The sequence below is a fragment of the Podarcis bocagei genome (genome assembly GCF_964188305.1).
Source record: "Podarcis bocagei genome assembly, chromosome: 1".
NCBI classification, from domain to species: Eukaryota; Metazoa; Chordata; class Lepidosauria; order Squamata; family Lacertidae; genus Podarcis; species Podarcis bocagei.
In genome coordinates, this window is record NC_138125.1 from 82,463,342 (window position 1) to 82,478,350 (window position 15,009).

The 15,009-nt window shown below is 45.0% G+C and overlaps 1 protein-coding gene across 5 annotated transcripts in view; it reads left to right on the forward strand.

Annotated features, from left to right (window-relative positions):
* Window positions 1–15,009, forward strand: part of RAB3IL1 (RAB3A interacting protein like 1) — a 30,602-nt gene that overhangs the window by 1,588 nt on the left and 14,005 nt on the right. For all 5 annotated transcript variants that reach the window (XM_081212525.1, XM_081212524.1, XM_081212526.1 and 2 more), the window contains exons 2-4: window positions 11,734–11,983; window positions 13,696–13,791; window positions 14,653–14,730. In XM_081212525.1, the coding sequence (XP_081068651.1) occupies window positions 11,734–11,983; window positions 13,696–13,791; window positions 14,653–14,730 (424 nt within the window). The remainder of the gene's footprint in view (window positions 1–11,733; window positions 11,984–13,695; window positions 13,792–14,652; window positions 14,731–15,009) is intronic.

Genomic DNA, 15,009 nt, shown 5'->3' on the forward strand with positions numbered 1-15,009 from the left:
TTCCCCTGAGGGCATTTCCACTCATTTAAGCATTAAAACCAATCCACACTGTGAATAGAAAGCCTAAATTGGTTGGGATATACATTGGATTCCTCTTTTGTGTTTTCTCATAAATTCACAAAGTTGGAAAGCAGAACAACTGGAGCATCTTAGAGGGTCAAAATCTAAGTGCCAGTGTGTAGCAATAGTCTCAGTCCCCAGGATTTTATTGGAATTCTTAGGGGCTCTGTTCAAGAGCAGTTTGGTACTCTCTTGGTGTTTGGCTTGAGAGGAGGACCATGAGTTTTACAGTACACAGTAAGCTGTTTGCTCCTGGGAAGAAACACCTTTGGCACTCTCATGCCCTCATGCTCAGGATTGCAAAGGGAGGGTTAAAGTAAGTGATTTTGCTCCTAGGAAGGAAACGGAAAATTCTGAATATCCAGTTCTTCATCTTTGGATGCCAGTGGCTTGTCTGATCCCTGCTGATGAATAGGGGACAGTGACCTCAGGTTTGCTGCAGAAATATTAGCCACAGAGAAGGGAATTGCATCCCCCACCCCCATGCTGAAAAGTTTTCTGGTTGGCAAAACAAGATAAATGAGGCACATCAAAACCCTGCAGTGACCTTGGTTTAATTGTTGACATGCTGTCAAAGTCTCTAGGACATCAGAGATGCTGCCTGCATCATGTGACAACCACATACTGTGGGCTCTCACAGCAAGGCTTATTTGAGGAATTCTGTGCAAGGGGATCTAGTCTGAAGCAGTGGCTATTAAGAAGCATGGTAATTTCAAACTTTTGGGTACATTTGTTGCAAAGTGTGCACATTTTACCTGTGCCTGAAAAAAATCATGCGGGTTTACATCAAAATTTGTCTAAGCATCCATCCATCCATTCTTGCTTTAGTTAAGGATGTCAGAGGAGGGTAGAGAAACTCTGGCCTGTGCCTTTCTTTCTTGCAACCTCCCCTGCACAACAATTATGCTTAAAAAGTAGGTTCCATAGTTGTCAATGGGAGCTGACTTTTAAGCCTATTTGCTGCAGGGGTGATTTTCGCTGTATGTCTCATAGGTGAGGAGGGAAGAGTTAACCTTTTGTTCCTGCATGTTGTGATTTCCTCCCCCCCCCCAGTGGCGTAGCGTGGGGGGTGCGGGGGGTGCACTGGGCACAACATCTGGGGGTTAGGGTTAGGGGGTGCAAATCCACGGGTTAGGGGGCACAAATCCATGGGTTAGGGGGCGCAAATTACTTGCCTTGCCCCGGGTGCTGACAACCCACGCTATGCCACTGCCCCCCATTTTTGTTCACCCCTGCTGCACAGCAATTAGGCTAGGAAAGAAACAGCTTTGCACTGGTGCAGAAGATTCCTATTTTTGTTCTAAGCTTTAGAATCAAATTAGGGGGTGTATATAACATCTGCGCAAGACAGGCTCTTGATCTGTAAAAGCAGAAGTTTGAGGAATAACATGATTTGCTAATTAAAGTACAGCAGTGAGCCCCCAAAAACAAACCTGTCAGCATTGTTCCCGTACTAATAGTTGGTGCTACTGTAGTACAATCCTGTATTCAGAGGGCCGTAGTGAAACTTTATCAATTTGTATAGCAAACCTTATGATGCTGTATAGTTTTCCAGATACTAACTACCTCTCCACATTAGTAAAAGAAGGCAAGACTTTGTACAGTGAAACATAGATGGCATCTATTCTGGACTGCAAGGATTAATAGAATGGCAAAGAGCAGGCTTATCCTTGCATCGGCAAGGGAATATTTTTCTTCTCTTGGTGACAGAGCATATTCCTAGCAGATTTGGGAGTGGATGATGAGGATCATTGGGACATGCTCTGATGTGTGTTCTCCCTGCAGAATTGTGCTGAAAGTGTCCCACAGGCTTTTCGTACAGGAAACAGCCCTGTCTGATCAGTTCTGCAGGAAACCGCCAGGGCCTCCTGTTAAAAATGCAGTCCTTGCACGTTTACACCCACTTCATTTTGGAAGAATCTGACTTAATACTTCCCATTGTGAAGACACTTGATGATATGCATTGGGCTCCTGAACGAGATTTGCAGGATGAAGTCCACATCCAGCTTAGGGTTGCTACCTGAAGGGCTCCCAAACAGAGACTGCATTTGTGAAACAATTAAGAGAACAATGTTATTACTTGTGTCAGAACATTGACAGCACTTCTGTCCTTCTAAACAATGTAGCAGATGTATTACACTTAGGGAGAATTGTCTTCAAAGGGAAGATACTATATCTATATCGTACTATATCTTCAAACTTAACCAGGGACAGTTCATTGAGATAAGCAGAAGGGGGCAATTCTAATCCTGTCTAACAGTAGCCACAGCATAGTGTGTGTGAATCTGTGTCCTCCTCTTGATTTCCATAGCTTCCAATTGGTCAGCCAATTCAAACAATGTGTGATAAACAAGTGGGGCAGAAATAGGAGTAAAATGACAAGCTGCCATCCATGGGCATTTATCTGGAGATATGACACATGTTGCATGGTGGGTTTGCAGCTGAGAGGCAGCACAGCAGGATGGAAAAGATATATAAATAATAATAATTTATTTGTATCCCACCCTCCTTGGCCGAGGCCAGGCTCAGAGCGGCTGGCTAGCATCATAAAAACAACACAAAAGATGTGGGTAGGCTTGAAGGAAGATGGGGGGGATCATCAGAAAGGGAAGAGAAGAAGCGAAAACTTGTTCCCGAAAGAATAAGAACACTGCTTGAAAGTATTGCTGGGGCTGCTCCTTTTTTATATAAAGAGCCATTTACTCCCATGTGCAGTGGTGAGCTGGGAAAGCTGCTCATAAAGTTTGCAATGGGTTCTCATACATATGTTACAGGATAAAATCATCTTCAGCTTTCCACCTTAACCTGAATGAGAGTCCACAACTTTGGGTTTTATGAGCACCTGAGGAAAGTCTGTCTTTAGAAGATGCTTGCAATGAGGGAAAGCTTTCTTGCTCCCCACCCGCCTTTCTTGCGTTTGTTAGAAAGTGTTCCTTCCAAAATAAAAACTCATCATTTGCACGTTTTGTGAAGCAGCGCCTGAATTCTGTTTGAGAGAACAGACATGTTGCTGCCAACAACTCTTGGAGGGGGACAGGAGGAGAAGGAGAGAGCAGCCGCTTTCTACCATTTAAAAGCAACTCCTAAGTATTCCCAGAGAGCTGGCAGTGGACTTCATGTGGGGTGAGAAGAAAGGCTTTTGATATGCAGTACCCCTTTCCTAGCTTTGCTGTAGGGAATGCTTTGGACCTTAGCTATTTTGTTCAGCTGGCAGTTTCCTTCGCTGGAAAACTGTTGCTGACTGAAGCCCTTTCAAACTAGGCTAGCCCAATTATGTTGTGCTTCGCCCTGCTTCTTTTTGTGAATAATGTTTTTGTACTTTTGTATCTTTAAAGGGTGTATGTCAAACGTGAATCAAGTTTAAAAGTGCTTTGTTGCTCATTTGGCAAAAAGGCCCTTTAAAATAGCCCCTGGGTTCACAATAAAATGACGTATGGAAGGAAAGCAGTAGTCATTCTTGGCAGTTTGAGCCAGGAATTAGGAATCTACTTCGTAGAGCAGGGGTGAGGGAACTTCTGGGCTGTGGATAGACTCTGACTGCCCATCAGCCTCCAGCCAGTGTGGCTAATGGTCAGGGGATCGTGGGAATTGTAGTCCAGCAAGAAGATCAAACCTATCCATTCTGAAGGAAATCAGCCCTGAGTGCTCACTGGAAGGGCAGATCCTGAAGCTTAGGCTCCAATACTTTGGCCACCTCATGAGAAAAGAAGACTCCTTGGAAAAGACCCTGATGTTGGGAAAGATTGAGGGTACAAGGAGAAAGGGGACGACAGAGGATGAGATGGTTGGACAGTGTTCTCAAAGCTACCACCATGAGTTTGACTAAACTGCTGGAGGCAGTGGAAGACAGGAGTGCCTGGCGTGCTCTGGTCCATGGGGTCACGAAGAGACAGACACGACTAAGCGACCAGTGGCGTAGCGTGGGTTGTCAGCACCCGGGGCAAGGCAAGTAATTTGCGCCCCCTAACCCGGTAGGGGCAGAGAGCTGCGAGTGCGAGCGCGCACCCCCCATGTTGCACTCGGTGTGGCCGGCCCCCCCTGCACCCCCCACGCTACGCCACTGTAAACGACTAAATAACAAAACATTAGGAGAGCCATGGGCTCCCCATCCCTGGAGTAGGGAATTGCTGCCGCATGAGACACAAGGCTGAAACATAGGTGTACCCAACCTACAACACAGGTAGGAGGAACAGAAATAAGGCAGAATGCCCTATAGGGCATTTGAACTTGAACCTGGGATTCCTAGGCATATCATCCAACCTTACTGTGGACTAGCTGCATGATTTTGGCCATATTTCATTGCAAACTCTGTTGTTCCATCCTAAAACTGGAATAATGATTACCTCAAGGGTGTTTACAAAAGGGATAATGCTTTTCTTTATTTTAGCATTGGGTTTGCTGACTGAGCATGTCTGGTATCTGGTAGCCACATTTTTCTGCTGGTTCTTCTCTAGTTGTCCAGAGGGCAAGACAAGGGTGTACCAGAATCCTGTGGCATCATCCAAAGTGGGGACTATTGTAGGAAGAAACCATTGCCATGCTTCATTGGTGCCTTTCCCCTCACTTCTGTTTTTGTTTGCCTTTAACGCAGTAGTAGCATTAGACTGCCTGGATGAAACCTGCCTGGATGAAAGCAATACTGCAGGGTTTTTAGAACAAAAGATAATTAGGTGCCTGACCCGATTTATCAGCATTGCCTCCTTCCTCCTCAGCCCCCACAACTCAGCATGCTCCATTCAGGAGGATCCTTCAGAAGGGCTGGCAGAGGAGGAAGGAGCAAAAAAATAACATTTTGCTGAGCACGCTGCTTCTTCCGGCACTTCTTTGGAATCCAAGTCAACAAGTTTACTGAAAGATGTTTTAAAGTTTTTATTGTCCTATCTCTTGCTGTTTGCTGCCCTGGGCTCCTTTGGGGGGGGAGTGTGGGATGAAAATGAATTAATTAATAACCCCATAAGAGAAGTTTGGGGGGCAACAGTTGGCAAGCTACCTTTGCTCTTTTGTCTTTGGCACCATCATGCCTTGTTTCCACAGAGTTACACTCTTGCCAATTTTGCCATACACATTCTAAATTTCCCATTGGAATAATCTCGGTTCTTTTAGTTTTCTGTTAAGATAGCATCCTGTGAAACCATACATTCCAATAAAAAGTTGTGTGTTACATCTATATTTTTAAAATATCCTGATTGTTGATCAGGGTTAAACCTAGCGTGGGGGTAAGACTGGCCTAGTTTTCACTAAACTGGTAAACCAGAGTTTAGTCTATACCACTTCCGATTACAGTGAGGTGATTGCACGATCAAGTGCTCCTTCATACAAAAAAGTCCCCAGAATATAGAAAACTAGATGTAAGGGAGAAGGTGGGACTAGAAGCTCTCTTTTCAACATACGGTTTTCTACATGCAAACAATTTGAACCCCCATCTGCAGGTTGGTTCAAGATGGTTCAGAGCAGGTTTATTTGTTCACTAAGAGTTAAATATTTGCACCCTATTTCTGCTGCTGTGTAAACAGTTAGTGCCTCATTGATAGTTTCCAGATGATTTGTTTGTTGAGCATCTGCCCTGATTTATTTGCAGTTTTCAGGGAGGTTAGATGAACTTAGCAATTTATTAAACATTGATTCTGATTTATTTGCAGGGAGGTTAGATGACATTGTGTCAAACAGGTGTTATCTCACACTTTCCAGTGCATTTCACGGTCAATAAGCTTATTGCAAAAGGCCCAGATTTTTAAGGAAATGGTTTGGTTGTGAAAGAGCACCAAATGCACTTTTAAGTGTGCAACCTATATTTGCTGGTATGTGATTGAATCCCACCTAAAGATAGTGACCATCTCAATGTGCCCCATGAATATTCCCCTTGTGCCTGATCCAAAGCATACTTTCCAAATATGTGGCTTCTCTCTGTGTCAGCATTCATCCTTCACTGTTTCTAACAGACTTGCACTTTTTTTTAACCATTCTCCCCACATACTTCCCCTTTTTTAACCTGATGTTTTCAGCAGTTCCTGGTTTCTTTGATTTGCAGGGTGAGAGAGAGAAAAGAAGAGAACAAATGGACTTGTTGTCACTGCTCAGTTATTATCCCCACTCCCTCATTTTTAGCTCTGCTTTGCAGATGCATGCCAGAGCAGAATTGTCCAAATGTGAACTTGAGATGGAAGACTTAGAACAGGGGTCAGCAAACTTTGCTACCAGCAGGCTGGCTCACTGTCCCTCAAATCTTCTGGTGGGCCGGACCACACACACACACACACACACACACACACACACACACACACACATGCATGCTCGCGTGCACACATATACCGGTGGAGGGGGCTTTTCTCTCTCCCCCTCCCCCTGCTTTCTTAACTCGTCTGGTGTTGGCTGGGAGCCAGCGGCAGCTGAGAGCCAGCAGTGGTGGTGGCACCTCTTGTTTCAGGTCCATGGCCGCAACGCTGGCCAATCTGAAGCCTCGCCGCCCGCGTGCTGAAGAAACCTGGCACGGCTTCAGATTGGCCAGTGTTGCTGCCCCCCTGGCTTCAGATTGGCTGTGGGAGCTTCTTGGAGCCAATCAGAAGCCGCCTGCTCACCCATTGTGGAAGTCAGTACCCACGCGGCAAGGCGCTGCTATGCCACGCCAGTTTAGCATGGAGACTGGGCAGGTGGGTGGCAGGGTCCTCGGGCCGGATTAAAGAGCCCCTTGGGCCTTATCCAGCCCGCGGACCTTAGTTTCCCGACCCCTGAGTTAGAAAGTGCATGAGATGAGACACAGGTTGAAGCAGGGAACAAAGTCTGTTAGGATTGGGGGAGGGTGCAGAGAGACCTTACCTGCCTTTTGAAAGCTGCAGTTCAAAAATGCTATTTTTTTGTAATATGAAGATCTGCAATTCTGCTTCCTAATTTATCAACTTGGCTGTAAATAAGAGAGGTGGGCTAACCAAGGGAAAGAGACGGCGGAAGAAGATTGGAAGAAATTCAAAATTTATCTTAAAAAATATTGTAAAATTAATGAGTGCTAAAATGCCGAGGTTATAGAAAAAAGGGGATTACAGCTGCAAAAGATCAAGTAAAAGAGAAGAATAAGGGAAAATTAGATAAATTTAAGGGGGAAGATTTGCTGAAATAAATTTGGAAATAGGGATGCAGAAAGGGGAGGTATGGGGAAGTCGGCGAAGTAGGGTTCAAGAAAAAAGGATTTGAAATTATACATGTTTGTTTATGTGTTTGTTTTTATTGTGTTTTGTTTGTGTTTATATAAATGTTGAAAAACCAATAAAAAATTTATTAAAAAAAAGAGAGAGGTGGGCTAGGCTAGTTGCTCAAGACTTCTGCCTTCTTCATGCAGACCAAGGTTTCCCATTTCTGCAAAGGAAATGGGGCCAGCCTGAATGAATCATGACTTTCCTCATAAACTTAAGGAATTGAAGGAGTTATCTTTATCCTAAACTTTCATTCTTAAAACTTTTATAACAGTACTTTGTTTTCTTGTAGATTCCTATTCATGACTTGTTCCCAGTGCAGATCTTGTTCCTGATGTAGATCTTCACTCACCCTTTTTCCTGATATAAATCTTTATTCCCCACCCCTCCCATTCTGATGTAGATCTTTAACCCCCCCCCCCACTTGGGTCCTGATGTAGATCTTCACTCACCCCTTCTTCCCTGGCAGGGCCCCTTTGCAGATATTCTGTTCCAAACTCTAGTTACAAATCCTGGTTATCTTGGGTTAAAATTTGTGCCAATGTACCCTTTAAGAGCCTTTAAGGCGGAGAGAGGGATTTGCTTCAGAAAACAGAGGCAGCACTGGATCTTTTACAGAGGGAGCTCCTGGTCTTTTAACCACAATTGATTGGCACTGTTAAGAGTGTGCCAAGATATTGATACGTGGGGCTAATATCCATCTGTGTTCCTTGTATCTTTTTGTTTTTGTAATGGCTCGTAAGTGTTGAGCCTAAATTTCTGGACGCCTTCCATCGCTTCTCCTACTCATGCTGCTTGGCTGCCCAGTGTGCTATTTTACTTGGAGTCAAAATTGGAATTGTAAGGGGAAGAGCTGCCAGATTAAATATCATATTCCTTTTTGCAGAACTGGTTCCCTGTTGATTGTTCTTTCTGCTAATCTTAAAATACAATTGCCATTGCTCAGCCGCTCTCTTTGGTGCATCTCAGCTCACCCAGATCCATCTCTTGTCTTCTAAGGTGCCTGTTTCTTTATTTCTTTCTAAAAAAGCAACACCTGCTTTGATATGTCAGAGTTGATGCACCACACCTGTTAAAAATGTAGGTCGCATGACTCTGAATTGGCAAATTTAGAGATTTCTCTGATCTGGGTATGAGATACTTTGAGATCACGTAGTTGGTTATATCAACTGCACGTCCTTTCCCTCTCCAGACCTCTTTTTCAGGGTCTCATCTAATAAGATATTGACTATAATTCAACAAAAGCATAGCCTGCATTTTCTTATCATTGGTTTTTGAATGATTTCTATCCCATTGTTAACCCACATGGCTATCTGAATAGCAGCCATGACCATGATATTCTCTTCTACTTTCCAAACTCTTCCCTGGAGAGGTTTCTTCCTAGTCGAAAGGCTTTGCAATAAGTGTATTGCTCTTAATTATTTATGCTTGGGGAATTCCTTTTTTAAAAGAAACCTTCAAATGGCTTTGCAAAATCTCTGGTGTTTGCCTCTGTAGTCATCCTGTGAAATATACTGTTATTATTTCCATTTTGTTGGTGGAAATTTGAAGCAGAGAGAGAGGTTTGGTATCCAGGGCCAAGGTAGAATTTCATTTCAGGCCTCTCTGACCAAATCCAACATTCCACCCCTGTAGCCATCTTGCTGTCTCTGGAATCAAATTTTGGCTTCTTCTACATATGCACAAAAGATCTTTCTTGCTACACACACACACACACACACACACACACACACACACACTCACAGAGAGAGAGAGAGAGAGAGACAGACAGACAGACAGACAGACAGACAGACAGACATTAGCACCTCTGTTTGCAAGCTGATAGGAGCAAGAGTTCTTCTAAGACTGAACTCCCATGCAGGATGCAAGTACCATTGCAGGAAGGGACACTTTATTCTGAGTGAATATGCACATTTACTTGGCTGTCTTTATCTATTCCTTGCAAACCTGGCAAAGGCCATGTCTTCTTTATCTGCTTCTGCACCCCCTCTCCTAAACAGTACATATATTCTGTTTTGTTTTTTTAAAAACTAGGATCCAACTCCTAGACTTTACCAAGCTATTTGTGTCTCTTCCCCATATGCCATTTCTACCCACTTACGGTGATTTTTGTTTGTGTGTGTCTTATTTTTTTCTCCTTCAACTCATTTCCCCCCCAAAGCCCAAGGACATACCTTCTAAATTCAGTATAGCATCGTTCTCACAATCAGCAGATGGGATGACAAATGTTTGCATGAACTGCACCACTTCACATTACAATTGGGAGTTCATAGGACTGAATACTACTCCACATATATTCCCTGTAGTAATAAGAGCTCCCGGTTTCATTGCGAAGTGGTTAAAGCTCAGGCACAGACTTCTTAGCCCATCTGGTGTCGTCGTCCCCACCTGAGGATTAGCTCCAAAGGACTGAGAATTACTTTTAGAGAACTGACTATACCAACAATTCAGAAGTATCTACCTCCCACAGACTGCCTCTGGCTTTTGTGTTCCATCCCATTGAGACAACCAGGACTGTCCTACCCACTGGAGAAAATAGGGGCATTTCTCCCAGGCAGGGATGGGGAATCTGTGGCCCTTCAGATAACATTGGACAGCAGCTCCCATCATTTCTGACCATTGGCCATGCTGGCTGGGGCTGATGAGAGCTGGAGTCTAGCCATATTTTGGGGAGCCACAGGCATTGGACTAAGCAAACCTGAATGTTGTTCCTTAGTTCACTTGAAGCTTGATTGCTTTTGCTTGCCCGTTGTTTCTTCTTTTCTCCCCAACAAAAACAATGTTAGGAAGCTATCTTTTATTCCCTCGAAAGGAGGAGTAGACGCAACATGTTGGATGGACCTTCCAAGATTTATTCGTAAACTTTTGGCACTTTGTTTAGAACTGCAAACTCTTCATTATTTGGATCATTTCCAGCTTTAAAGAGAGTATTGGAAACTCTTAGGGAAACACCCATCCTGTCTTGTATGTGTGTTTGTGTGCTCTGCTTCTCTCCCTTTCTCTCCCCACCATGCACACATCCACTTTTATGGAACATAGGAATCTTCCTTACATCAAGTCAGAACATTGGTCCCTCTTGCTCAGTCTACCCAGGCTGGCAGCAGCATTCCAGGGTTTCAGGCAGAGATCTTTCCTAGCCCTGTCTGCATATGCCAGGGATTGATCCTGGGATCTTCTGAAACGTGTTTGTGTACTCTGCCATTGCACCCTGACCTTTCCTTGGAAGTTCTCTGCACTATTCTGAACTGGGCAACAGAGTGGGAAGGAAGCAGTGTTCTGTGATGTCGTAAGGCTCAAAAGCTTGTTAACAGACACTGGCTCGGAAATAATGCAGCAGTCTGACCTTGAGGCCCCTCTGTGGCCAGGTGTGCAGGCATTCGGAGCATGCAGGCTCCTGCAGAACAACATCTGGAATCCCTAATGGAATTTGGCTCCCGAATAGCATTTGCAGATGTTCACCTTTTTGATGCAATGAGTATGACTTCCTCCCGTAGAGCTGTAGTGGTTCTAGTTTTTATTCTTGTCAGTGTAGTGTGGTAACTACAAAATCTAATGTGTGAATTGCTGCTGTGGCGATAACCTTGGTCAAGGGATAGATGGTGGTGGAACCTATTTGTTTCTATCAGAAGTAGAAAGAAGATTTATACACTTAATATAGGAAACTAGGTTATACCAGATGGTACTTATTTGCCCATTGGGCCTCTTTTTAAACTACACACTTTGTACCTCTCAAAAACAAGTGCAAAAATACAATTCAATTGGGGTTCAAAGCAATAATGCATTCATTGGGGACTCCCCTAGAACTGATGAGAAAAACATAACCCTCCTTCTCCACTTACCTGCAGTCCATGAGAAATTGACTTCAATGAAAGTAATAAGCATATTACAAACCTACACCAGAAAGGTACAAAATCAAGAGCTGATAAAAACAGGGAAAATGGCAATTAGGGAAAATTGTCAGAAATTTTAAAAAATCCAAAAGCAAATTCTCAATCGAATACAAGTCAGTATAGAGTAGCTAGGCAAAGCCAAAGGTTCACACATTCCAAATTCTAGCATAATGGGATTCTGGATTTTGATTGTCTTCTTTTGTATCAACGTAAGCCAATACCAAGTCAGAATCAATTTGTTGGATTTTGAGGTACCCCAAAGTGTTGTCAGCTTAGGTGTCAACTTCTTCTTAAATGTTAAGTGCCACACCTTGTGAAACTGGTAGCCCCGCATTGCACCCAGTAAGTCCTGCCTGTGTTTTCCTGGGGTTCTTTGTTGTTGACACTTGACAGCAGCATCTCTCCAGAGTATAAGGCAGGTGTCTTCCCTCTTGTCGGCTAATCTGATCCATATAATCTCTGAGCACATCTCTCTCTCTCTCTCTCCTATGTTTCCCATTTCCCAGTCTTTTGTCTTGTGGTGGGGGGATGGGAGCATATCTTCCATGTGTTGAGAGCCCTTTTTAGCCACCCAAAGCTCATTGGTTTCTTTCCAACAGCCAGGCCCAGTTTGAGGATACCCGGCAGCATCTCCAAAAGCAGCCAGTGGTGGGACAATGGAAGCCCCTTGCACCAAGCAACAGGGGCCAGGAGCTGCAGCAGCCAGAGCCTTCTGCCAAGGACTCAGCAGGTGGGGATGAGAACCAGTCCGTGGCGCAACTCAACGTCTCCCGCTTGCGCAGCTCCTCTGTGGAGATCCGTGAGAAGGGATCTGAATTCCTGAAAGAAGAGCTCCACAGAGCTCAGAAGGTAAGAGGTTTGGTCAAGATGGGAGAACAGGATGGCCACATCCAAATGCCATGGTAAGCTCTAAACATATATTGGTGAGCACAAGCCACAGGCACAGGGCAGTGCCTTCTGAGTCAGAGCTTGGGTCCATGTAGCTCAGTGTAGTTCATACTGACTGGCAGCAGCTCCTGGGACTTCTTCCTTTCCCAGAGATGCAAGGGACCTTTTTGGTGCAGAGCAGATGCTCTGCAATTGAGCTGTGGCCCATCCCCACATATCTGTGACTATGTGAAGCTTCTTCTGCATTGCTCACTAAGGGGCATTCTGGGTCTCTTATTAGCATGCAGTGGGAAGCTGCTCCAAGGAACAATTGACATTTTGGGTTGTATCCAGTGGTGTCTGTGCATGAGTGGAATGAATGCTGATGCAACGGGACTTCACCTTCACCCCCTCCCCACTGCACCATGCAGGGAGTGTAGGGGGCTGGGGGTGGGGCGGAAATGAAGGAGAAATCTTGTTGAGTGAGTAGAATGCGGCTTGCACAGTGTTGGGTTCACTCCACAGTAAGGCTAACCTGCTTGCCTTCTGTATTGATTCTGTTCTGTCAAAAGCAGGCTCATGCTGCTTTGTGAGTAAGACAGGTGCTGAGTGGGCAAAACACCAGAATCCAATTGCAGAAAAAGAGCGTCTGCCTTTATCTCTCAGTCTCAATTAAAGATGCCACTGCATAATGTGTGGTTTGCATTATAAATGCATGTGTGCACCTTCAAGCATTATAGGAATACATTTTATATTTCTGGTCATTCGTGGTGGCCTGATACCTTGGACTTGTGCACATTGCTTATCCTTGTTCATACTGTTCTTCCAGTTACAATTGCACTCTTTAATTAAAGAAGTGTGATTTGCTTTAAAGGAAATTGGAGAAATCAATTGATATTATTCTTTCAATGTCTGTTGGGCAATGGACAGCTTGTATGCCCTTAGGTTGCAGAGCAGGCAGACCACAGCACTGGTAGTTTTTTCATAACCAAACATCCAAACTGGTGTTGAGGGTGTGACAGTTTGGTGTAGTGGTTAAGAGCGGTAGACTCGTAATCTGGTGAACCGGGTTCGCGTCTCCGCTCCTCCACATGCAGCTGCTGGGTGACCTTGGGCTAATCACACTTCTCTGAAGTCTCTCAGCCCCACTCACCTCACAGAGTGTTTGTTGTGGGGGAGGAAGGGAAAGGAGATTGTTAGCCGCTTTGAGACTCCTTAGGGCAGTGATAAAGCAGGATATCAAATCCAAACTCTTCTTCTTCTCTAAGAAGATACAATACGTGCTGGCCTACGGGAGACATAGATTCTAACCGAACTCCCCTTTCCCACCCACCAAATATTTGCCTGTAGGCCAGAGATAAGAGTTAATGCTGACAGTTAAGTACCGGTATCTTTGTTCAATCTTTTGTGACATATATGGAAGCCCAAGGTAGGAAAACACGCTGTTTTTCATTATGGTGTCTTAGAAACCCTTGATCAGTAGCTGTGGGGATGAGGGGTGATGCCTTAGTTTCACCAGCATGAGAAGGTATTTTCTTAGCATGCCCATGGAGAGGCTTTTGGCTAAGGCCTTGGAAAGCCACTGTTTATGAGTTGTGACTTGGTGCCTGCCGACTCCTTATATCTGTGACTGTGGCCAAGGAGCCTTTGCCCCAGGTGTGCTGTTTCGCTTACTTGCATGTTCTGCTCTGCAGGAGTTGAAGTTGAAGGATGAAGAATGCGAGAGACTTTCAAAAGTCAGAGAGCAGCTGGAGCAGGAGCTGGAGGAGTTAACCGCAAGCTTGTTTGAGGTACCGTCTCGTGCCTGGCCTGAAATGAATCCCAGAGCCTCCAAGATGGTGCTGTTCACCTTTAGGAACCACTTTCAAGGCCTTCCTTATGTAATCGGAACAGGCATGTGGTGTGTGTCTGTATGAGTGCACATATTTAAACCCTTATCACCTTCACATCCTCTTCTGAGGCACTTTTGAGCAGTCACAGTGTGTGGGATGGGGTGCTGCCCTCTCAGTTGTGGCTGTGCTTCTGTTTGCCAAGATCTGGAGCAGGCATGGTAGTGGCAAGGGTGGGAGAAACACTTGGTTGTGGGGATGGGACGGTTGCCTGTGCTTGGGCCTGCTGCCAGCCCAGTGCTTCCCCTGCCCTCACTGCTGCCCTGCTCCCTCCAGATCTTCGCAAACAGAAGCACTGCCAGAAGGGTGGCACAGTAGCACTACCCCATCAAACATGCCACAGCTGCTTTTGAGAAACAAGTTTACACAAAGCAGTAGAATGATCAGGCGTGGCTACATGTGTGCCCGCTCACAGAAAACTAGCATGTCAATGAGACGCTTGTCACCTAGATGTCTTCCTGCATCACAGTTGTCTCTATCCAGGGCACTTAATATGCAGGAACATTAAAAGGTTATTCTCTCCTGTCCTCCACCCCCTTCAACTATCGCCAGAAGTGAAGAACTGCATCGTGTTGTTTTCATGATCATGTGCCTCAGCTCTGACAGGAACTTCCTTTTTTAAAAAAAGAAAGGTTCTATGTAATTTTCTGTAGTACCTCCCCAGCCCTAGGAGGAAACTTGTATATTACAGTGCCGTTTAGCAAATGCTGCTGCTTTGTATACAGGTGTGTTTTCCCTTTTTTCTTGTTCTCTCTGCTATAGGAAGCCCATAAGATGGTGCGGGAGGCAAACACCAAGCAAGCAGCATCCGAGAAGCAGCTGAGGGAAGCCCGAGGGAAGGTGAGCCCTGTTCTGCCACAGAGAGCCATGCCCCCCTTACATATACTCATGTCATGGGAGGAAGGGCAACCATGCCTGCTGGCTCTGCCCCAGAAGCCCACATAATGTCCAGTAAAGAAAACCTTCATGCATTGGCTCTTCATGAGATTGGGTTTCCTGATTACATGGGGAACCTTTAGCATGCCTCTAAGTGTGTGTGTGTGGGGGGGGGGTGCCAGCTCTCCTTTTCAGATTTTGCACTGAATGTGCAGAGGTTGGCAGCCAGCAGAATGTGGGGGG